Source organism: Myotis davidii, unplaced genomic scaffold, assembly GCF_000327345.1.
Source record: "Myotis davidii unplaced genomic scaffold, ASM32734v1 scaffold78, whole genome shotgun sequence".
In the NCBI taxonomy this organism is placed as follows: Eukaryota; Metazoa; Chordata; class Mammalia; order Chiroptera; family Vespertilionidae; genus Myotis; species Myotis davidii.
The window spans coordinates 4,588,671-4,598,957 of NW_006290305.1; the positions used below are offsets into that span (position 1 = coordinate 4,588,671).

Sequence of the window (10,287 nt, forward strand, 5' to 3'; positions counted from 1 at the left end):
TTAATTATTTCATTTCAAAGGTTGCGCCATGTTGGAATACAGCATATTTTTGAAAAGCAAAGAGCAAACTGCTACAGATCCTTTGTTCCAACAGTCTGTAGGGACATCCAGAGAAGGGGACATGCTTCGACTGATACCTTAAACAATAACTTCACTAGACAGAAACCTCAAACTTATTTTGATGTTCTATGCTGAAGTTTACAAAATATACACATTCATTTCAATTTTTTATTAAAATACTTTTTTGTTCATAGGGACAACCAAAGGAAAAAGTACATAATTTTGTATGTTGTAGATCATGTAAAATACAACAAACAGAGGCTCATGGGAATGCAGAATATATTTAAAAAATATTCAAAGAAGCTTTAATAAAAACAAACTTTAAATATGTGGCTTATTTATATGTTTACCTCATTTTTCAGAAGTTTCATTTCTATTCTCCATTTTAATGCTACTGTGATTTATAAATAATTGTTCAGATAGTCGAACATCTCATGAATTTTTGTTTTCTGAAACCTCGGAAATCATATTTCTAAATGAAGGCCTGTCCTTTACAGCATTCTATGTAAACAAAGACTTACTTTATTTGAATTACCATTTGATTTGGTGCCACTATAATTTCAGTAATAATTAGATGTTATTAGGAGAAGATGGGGCAGAAAAACCTGCTAGCAAGGACATGTTTTACTATAGGAAAGAACCTTTTATATATGGCTTTTATAATGCCTACTGATTTAAAATTTAGTGTTTTTTAATCTAGTCATAAAAAAGGTAAGAACCTAATTTTTCATTTAAAAGAAAAGTATTTTTTTACCAGGGCTTCTGTACGGTAGTGAATTGTGCTTAGAATGGTAATAGAAGGTCTACATTTTAATGGTGCTACTTGCTTCCCAAATGTTATACTTTTAATTTGAAAAAAATATTGTTATTCAAAACCTGAAATGGAAGGTTTCAGGTGAACTCTGTGTTTCAACACCTTCATAATCAAGAAAAATTAAGCATTACATTTAGGGATAATTTCTATTCGGAGAAAGAATATGAAAAATCAGTTAAAACATAATATGGGTCAAAAAATTATCTTCCCAATGTAAGGGGAAAAAGATAAAGTACATTTAAAAATTCAATGATGAAGACCTAAAAAAGATGATAAATGTATGTTTAAAAAAGTTTGTTACTGTATTTAAGAAAACATTAAGCATGTTGTTAATAAATTCAGAAGTATTCCTCTATTCACAGATAAACATAAAATTACTTTGAAAAACTGCAAAGTTGAATGAATCAACAGGCTACAGATTCCTTTAAAATTTTCTTAAGTCCAAGAAAACCTTCACCTTTTTTGGTATTAATGAAGAAAGGGAGCTAAAATGTTTTCAAGGCACTTTAAACAGAGGCATTCTAGGTACAAGTAAGAAAAGGATATCCCCAATGTCTTCCTATTAAATTCATTACTTAAATTTCAACTTTATAAAAAAGCTAAAGTACCTTGAGTATTCATTAGAGTTATCTCAAAGAGCAGAAAAGATATTAAGGCTTCCAACTTTATGAGGATAGTTCATAGTATTACATATGATCTTGTAACTAACTACTGTTCAGATAATGAATACAAATACAGTGTCTAACAGCATCATCTATTTTTATGCAGTAAAATATTTAGACATACAAAGGTATTCCTAAAAAGTTATGTGTAATTCAAATGTGTCCTATTTGAGAAATTAATAACTTTGTAAAGTTAAGAGTCTCTGTAATATAAATATGTTCTAGATGCTTGAAGATTGCAAGGGCACATAGTAGCTAAGCTTATCTTTATTGAAGCATTATATAAAAAGCTGACAAAATGTTCTGTAGTGTATTTGAAGTTAATATTATCTTGAACAAAGATTTTTTTGTTTCAAAATCTTAACCCCCTACTGTATGATATTTGTTTAATAAGAACATTTGATCTAGGTATAAACTTAAAAAAAGATTACAAAGTAACAAAATAATTAATGTAAATAGTTTTACGTTTGTTTCCTGTTAGAATCCCCAGTATTTTCAACCTTCCCAGTTCATACCCGTGAGTTCTCTTCTTTAGCCCCTCCTATCACTCACCCATAGCAGAATGTGGCTGTGTGTGCTGAGGCCGAGTGGGCTCAGACTTTGCCTGAGCACAGCTTCATCTTCCAACTTCGCCTTCTGTACAAGGGACAAATTGTTTCTTTGCTGCTCTTCTCGTAGTCTGACCTGGCAGTCATTTCCCATTCCTAGTGCTCTTTAAGCTGGTACCTTAAGTGAGAGAAATGCTTGAACTTCCTAACGATTTATTCTAGCAGTATATTTGCTGCGGTTTCCTGGGTGTGCCCTGAAATTCTTGATAAATATTCTTCATTACTACCTACATCAGCACTTTGGGCAGGGAGATGGAAGAGAAGAAGAAACCTTCCCTAAAGTATGTGTATTATAGGATGGATTCCACTATGTAAGAATTTTAAATTTTAAAACCAACATAAAAAGGTTTGAAGTTAAGCTTTTTATGGCGATTTTAATGATTTCTCAGGGTAATGCACTGAATATCTACACTATTTATAGAACAGATAAGCAAGGCACAGTAAAGAATGGCATACAACTATAAAAACTCAGTGTCCTAGTAGTACATGAAGAAATCATAACTTATGCTAACATGCTCTAACACTTGCAACACAAAAGGCTTTTGGCATGTTAGAAGAAAACGACATCAGGCTTTCTGTTAGAAACCTCAGCTCTTTCAAGTATTCTCTGTGCAACTGCTTCTCATGTGACCAAAGCTGACATGTATTTTTACGTTTGTTTCCCATTAGAATCCCCAGTATTCTAATGGGAAACAAAGAGGAGAAAGGGCTCATTGCTGGTGGATAGTAAAATCAATATGAGCAATTATCACAATTTAAAACATTGCTGAATTTGACATACTTTAAAAGCAACTCAGTCCAAATTCTTCACATCTTCTTAACCTGCTAGCATTCTGATGCAACCAGCAGACACCAGGGAATAGCTTTTCGTACCTTTCTTTTTGATTCAATTGCTTTGGTTTCCATTTCTTTGCTTTCTTTAAAACATGCAGTTCATACATTTGACAGTTTTACTACCATAGTCAATACATTCTGGACCAATACACTCGCAGCAGGCGTTATGGAACCAGCGATATTTGGATGCCCCCATGGACTCACAGGATATTTTACATTGATGTATGGACATGCAGTCATCAAAATAAACCACAGTACACATGTGTTCTGAAAAATAAAAAATTAAGATTTCAGAGCAAGAAATAATAAAATGCTTTAGTACTTAGCTGGATGTTATTAACAGTTATTTTATCTTAGTTCTCTTACTGCTAGTTTGCACAGAACAACAGATGGAAGTATAGGAAAAAAGATCTCATTTGTTAACTACGTGGAGGAGGAAGCCAGAGTCTCCCACCCCAGCTGAAGAACGCAAAGGGCTTACTTAGTTACTTTGTTAGGTTTCAGACTTTGATCTGAAAGTTAGATTACTGGGCTTAACAACATGTGCCTTTTAAACTGGACATTTCTGATAAAATTTCCTATGAGAGAATTTTACAACTAAAAGAGGTTTGAAGAATACTATTCTAAAGTTATACAGAGAATTTATAATAAAATAAAACAAACTTATGTAATTCAAATGATGATGAATGACTAGCAATGCTTGGTACAATTCAGCAGTAGCTATTAAACTCTTAAGTCATGTTAAGCAGACTGGGCATTGGCAGTGTAGTCATAACTTTCTGATGTTAGTAAAAGCTAAACTGACTTGAAATTAAATCATTCCAAGGTTTGATACACTTGTCTTAAGATATTAATGAAATACTTCAAAACACTGATATGTAGTGTCCAGATTCTCAGATGTTTGTTGTGCGGGTTTTGTTCAGTTGTGTGTATTTTCCACCAGGAAATGTCTGGAACATTGCAGTCCTCAAACATGTGGTTGTCTTTGCTGTACTGGCATAATCAGGGACTTGTACAACCAGCAACAGCATTTGAGTAAGTTCTATCAGTAAGCAATATTTTCAGTTATAAGGTTTCAAAAATGTAAAAATGGATTTAAACTTGCTGAATATAAGGATTGAACCTCAAGTCACTGTAGCTTTAGTATTGCTTATTGTATTATTTTAGACGCTAGCATTGTACGTGTTGTGCATATTCTGATTTTATTAAAATAAAAAGTTGAACTGCAGATTCAAAAAAAAGAGAAAATACTTTTCTTACTATTAACAATTTCTAGTCCTGCTTTCCAAGCAACCACTTTTGATTGTTTCAATTTAAGTTCTCCTGGTGGTTAACCCCAAATGACTACCTAGGTAGGAGGATTTATTTATCTGAAATAAATAAAGGACAATACAAACCATTAATAGAAAGTATATGAGTAAGGGCTAAGTTATTTTAAAGAGCTATTTATAGGACTGATAAATCACCAGGGGTCTGAATAATAAGGGAAGGCTTAATGGCCCAAAACTGGACTTGGATTAGGAAGAATTAAAAGCAAAGTTACCATGTAACAAAATAAAGAAAGTCACAAGGAGACGAGTGTAGTGTGCAGAGGGATGGAGTGGAGGCAAGTCCAACTGCAGTGGATAGTTCGCATCAGGAGATAGTAGAACCACCACTGGCTCCAGAAGATGGGATCTGGTTAAAGAGAGAAACTGAGGAGACTGGCAGAGCTCTACACCAGGTAAACTACAGGGGTCACCAGTGAGCCGGTCGGGTGGGGGAGCATTTAAATCTCCAAGTGATTGGTGCCTACCAAACTCACTTTGTTATTTATCCTGCTAGTATTTATTGAATATCTACTAGGAAAGAGCTATTAGGGAATCAAAGAGTAATCAGAGAATTCAAGAAACTAACTAGGAAATGTTAGACCTATGAGTTAACAGATGACAAATCAAACTGTAAATGTGGGAGGAGTAGGAAGTGGCTCACTCTACCTGGGGGGAGGGGCATCTAGGGAAGGTGTCACAGCGGAGAAACTTTAGCTCTGTCTTGAAGGATAATAACCTTCCTGATTATTATTTCATGAATTTAAATAACCTTTGAGAAAATTTTATGAATTATTATTTAATATCTATTATGTTGATTATTTACATTATCATGGGGAAAATGGTAGCAAGACACATTCCATTCATTTATGATATCTTCCATAAGAATTTGTCTTATGGAGTACTTCAACTTAAAAGGATATAAGAATTCTTACTTTGTGTATGATTAACAATTGCTGTTTTGCCTTTACTATCAATAGCCAAAGTTCATACTATTTTAGACAGATAGGATTGAAATGGAAGGCACACACACACACACACACACACACAGCACAAATTATACTGTTTATGCATAATTCACCTTACAGCTTGAGAAATGACTGCAATTCTCATAATTGCCTTATTCTTCCACAATAAAATTGTAAAACTTTTTATTTGAAAATATCATAGACTTTAAAAGTTATGTGCCTTTTTCATTCCAAAATAAATGTATGACCTATCCTAACAAATGTTCTTTAATATGTTTCTCAAAGTTGTATATGTCATTCTTTCCTTTAGTTTCCCTTCTGACCAATATTACTCATGGAGAGCTGGATTCGGTTAATTTATACCTGGAAATTAGATGTCTGTAATATCGTCTTGCTTACAAGGAAATTTAGCTGATAACCCGGCATCATTTGTGGTACCAAGGCTATCATGAAAACCTGATTTCTAAGGACAATTTGAATGTTATCTGATGGTGAGCAATACTGTAGTAAGCATCTCTGTTACTATCTTATGAAAAGAATAATTAAAATCTAAAACAACTATCAAAATTAGGACCATGTGTCTATCACCTACTATAGCCTCTATCACTGCGCATATAAAGGACTTGTGACAATATGCTTGACATGCCTCCTTATCTACTCAGGGATTTGTGGTTGTTAAAATCCAGAGTTTACTTAAGAGTACACAAACTCAAAACCAAAAAGCTACTTTAAAAAGATAACCTTAATATAGGCTTCACAGAGCACACAGAAAGTGAGGGGGCAGGATAGAAAAAGTCAACCGTTGGCAATAATTACCTTTGTCACTGGAATAAGGTGCGTGAACATTATTGCTGGGAACAGACACATTTTGGTGGTGTGGCTGGTTTACAGTCTCTAAAAATGAAACCAGATTCTCATGATGTGAAAGTTCTTCAGCAACAGGGAAGGAAACGATGTTCCAGTTCAGCTGAGTGTCTCCTTCGGTGAGTGCCCGGAAGAGAGAAGGGATTGGCTCATGAAGCTCCTCTACTGTGCTCTTTGAAGTGGGAGGCGTGTCGCTATAATTTCGAGGATTACACATACCTGGGGGTGTGAGGGGCAAAGAGAATAAGTTTACTCTTTTCACTAATTGTAATGTCTTGAACTCATGTTAGTTATTGCCCTGCAATCAAAGCTCCAACATATTAAAATTATGTGAAGTCTAGCATTATACATATTTTTCTAGCTTCTGTTGCTGTTGAGAGGGACTTGAAGAGATGACACATCAGGAGCATCAAGCACACTGAGTGCCCATACTTGTTTTCTAAGTACCCATCTTCCACTAAGATGAACCAGAAGTCCTTGGAGAAAAGAATGATTCTAGGGATGGATCCTGGAAAGTACAAAAGGACCCTTTGTGTGCCAGAAAGTAAAGAAGGGTGGGACATGTTAAAAGCACAGGAGGCAACCAGAAGGGGCTCCCCCACTGGCCAAATCAATAATTTACCACTAAAATAAGTAATGACAGAAATGGATTACCACTTTGTGAATAAAATAGAAATTTATGAGTCCTTATATTATAAATGAATGAATGAGGACATGGAGGAGAATGGAAAGCTCTTACTTTTACTTGAGTGCCAACTGATAAATGTGGAAGGAATGAAGGAAATAGAACAGGGGTTCTCAACCTTCCTAATGCCGAGACCCTTTAATACAGTTCCTCATGTTGTGGTGACCCCCAATTTCATTGTTACAAATTGAACATAATTAAAGCATAGTGATTCATCACAAAAACAATATGTAATTATATATGTGTTTTCCGATCGTCTTAAGCGACCCCTGTGAAAGGGTCGTTCGACCCCGAAAGGGGTCGTGACCCACAGGTCGAGAACCACTGAAATAGAAAATCACCATTTGGCAACCATCATAGAAGTGTATGATTCAGATGGAAGTTGTCAATGGATGGTAAGACTAGTGGGTGGAGGTTTGATGAGGAACATATTGATGTACTCTTGGAAAACTCTACACAACACTAATCGATTACAAAGGGGTTAATTAATGTGGAAAAATCTGGCAGACACCAGTGTAACCAGGAAATGAAGGTTAGCATTGCCAGTTATGGGACAGTTTGATGTTGTGTGTCCCTTAATGTCCCGCATATCTTCATTTCAGTGATAGTGTTGCCAAGAATGTGTGACTTAAGTATGATCATCAGTCAACATTAGGTGGATCAAAACTGGGGATCATCCTACGTAACATAAAGTCTGTAGTCATTAAACCATCAAGGGAAAGACTAAGAGAATGCTTCAGTTGAATGAGTCTGAAGAGATAGACAACTAACTGGAAAAGATCCTGGACCAGAAAGAACAAGAGATACTGTTGAAATGGTTGGCAAAATATATATGGGGTTTGTGATTGGGAGGATTATATGCTAGTTATGTACGAGAATGTCCTTGTTGGAAAATACAGACTGGATTATTGAGTAATGATGGGACATCATCGGTCAAGCCTGCTTTCCAAACATTCAAAAGAGATGAATGGTAATGGGGGTGTGTGCGCGCGTGCGCAGGGAAAGGGAGAGAGTCAGGGGTACTAAGTAATGGAGCAAATTCATTAATGTTAATAACTGGGGAATCAGGGTGAGAGGTAAGTGAGTCTTTTTACCCTTCTGGCAAATTTTCTCGACATTTGAAATTATCTCAAAAGGACGTCTTTTAAAAAGTATTTTTAAAAAGAGAAAATGGCAGAAAAAAATAAGAAATGGTGACCATAGAAACTTCTTAAAGGAATCTTGCTATAGAAGAGAGAGCTGTTTAACCAAACCCGGCTTTTGAGCTGTCCCAGCTAAAACTATGTGGAGTAGAAAAGAGCTACCCCAAAGAACCATGGCCAAAATGCAGGTTTGAGAGCTAATTAAGTTATTATTATTGTAAACCACTATGTTTTGGGGTAGGTTGTTTATAGTAGCAATAACACTGAACAGAGTTCTCTGGACTTCCTTTTGTGAATATTGTATTTTTTAAAAAAGATTTTTAATTAAGGGAAGAGATAGAGAGACATTGAACTGAGTGCAAAACATCTATTGGCTCTCTCCTGCACCCCCCACCACTGATCAAGCCTGCAACCCTGGCATGTACCCCGACCAGGAATCGTACTGGGAACCAATGCCCAACCGAGACACATAGTCCAGGCAGTATTATACTTTTAAAGACTAAATTATGTTTCATTCGACAAATTATGTTTCATTCTTGCTTAGCATCTATTAGGTCAAAGTGGAGTTTTTCTTCTTTCCTAGATTAAAAGTTTGAAAAGTTAGATGAAATTTATAAATTCCTCTATTTTATAAACTTAGAAGGAAAAACCATCTCATGTGTTTTCCACATTTTAGTTGAAGGAATATGCCAGAACCGAGGATAACAAGGTTGTGTGCATGCTCTTTGTAAAATCTTTCAATATGCCTGAATGTTTATGGTGTAGGTTGTGTGACAGTCATGGATTAAATGATCAAATATGATTTCTATGTTCATAAAGGAGGAAATATGCCCAGTTAAATTAAATGATTTGTCCAATGTTATATAATCTAGGACTAGAGCCAAGATTATGATGCAGCCTGATTTCGTGTCCACTTCTCTGATAGTAAGTTGAATAATACTTAGAATATTTGTTTATATAAATGTACATGGTATATTCTTTCAGATTCTATAATTAATGAAAATTATTAATCAGAGATAAAAAGGCAAACAACTTAGTTCAACAGAAGAATTAACTCAACATCTGCTGAGACTTTAAAGAAATTCCAGTGTCATTACAGATTTCATTGCATTAAAAAAAAAACTGTTTTGGAGTTTTGTGCATTTAATAAACTTAGGTCAAAAACGATTCTAATTTAACTCTCAATACACTGCATTAAAACCTATAAGCATGAAGTAAATGTGTGCCAGGTAATAGTTTCTGTGGCACCCTCCACTGCCTGCCTGAAGCACTCTTCAAGTTCTGTATTTTTTCGTGGGGGCTATCCAACTGGAGGGAGGAGTCACCTTTTAAAATTTCTGTAAATTCTTTAGTTGTCCATATTCATTATGTACAATGGGTCAATTTCTATTGAGAATTACTAACCACCCACAGTTTAAATCAGTTAATAAAACATCTGACCATTATCCTGATGTTTATCACTGTTACAGAGCTTTTCTTTAGTTGACTAGAGAGTTTATTTTTGGAGCTTTCCTTTCTTTTCATGATCATCTTCTTGAGATAGTTTGCTACTTAGTGGCATTTTCACACAACAACAAAATTTAAATACTAATCATACTAAAAACTTTAAAGAAAGTGGCTCTGCATATGACAGTCAGGGAAGCCAAATAATCAGGAAACAGATGGCAACAATTGAAAAGGCAAGCATTTCAAATCCTTTCAGTACACAGAATTCTGATACTATTTCTCTGCCTTTTAACTTTATTTTTATTGTTTACATTATCACAGATGTCCCCATTTCCCACCAAAACAAAACAAACAAAACAAAAACAAAAAAACCTGTGGTAGAGATCTAGGTTCCAAAATCCATGGGATCTGAGGAATATATTGGATGGCAGGGATGAAAATGAGCTGTAGTGGTTCCTCTTGCCTTAAGAGAAAGTCAGAAAAGAGAAACTAATTTTCTTGTACAAGGCAGTTGGAGGACAAAGCTTGGTAGACAACATATGACCTGAAAGTCCACAGTTAAACAGGAAGGGAAGGCTCTACTCTAATGTGGGTCCTTTCAGAGGTCGGTGCACCACCCATGAAAAGTATGGGAACTGTTTCAACTTATACTTTTAAAGACTAAATTATGTTTCATTCTTGCTTAGCATCTATTAGGTCAAAGTGGAGTTTTTCTTCTTTCCTAGATTAAAAGTTTGAAAAGTTAGATGAAATTTATAAATTCCTCTATTTTATAAACTTAGAAGGAAAAACCGTCTCATGTGTTTGAGAGTTAAATTAGAAGGGAAGAGTGGCCACAGGCTTGCAAAGGACATCAAAAAAGCCTATTTTGGAAGTGTTTCAATATGCCTGAATGTT

General features: G+C 35.1%; 1 protein-coding gene across 1 annotated transcript in view; it reads right to left on the reverse strand.

Moving 5' to 3' along the window:
- Positions 1-214: 214 nt before the first annotated feature.
- Positions 215-10,287, reverse strand: part of TWSG1 (twisted gastrulation BMP signaling modulator 1) — a 33,117-nt gene continuing 23,044 nt past the window's right edge. Inside the window, exons 4-5 of the mRNA XM_006763274.2 lie at positions 6,070-6,336; positions 215-3,245 (exon numbers count right to left, since the gene is read on the reverse strand). Coding sequence (XP_006763337.1) covers positions 3,064-3,245; positions 6,070-6,336 — 449 coding nt within the window. The 3' untranslated portion in view covers positions 215-3,063. The remainder of the gene's footprint in view (positions 3,246-6,069; positions 6,337-10,287) is intronic.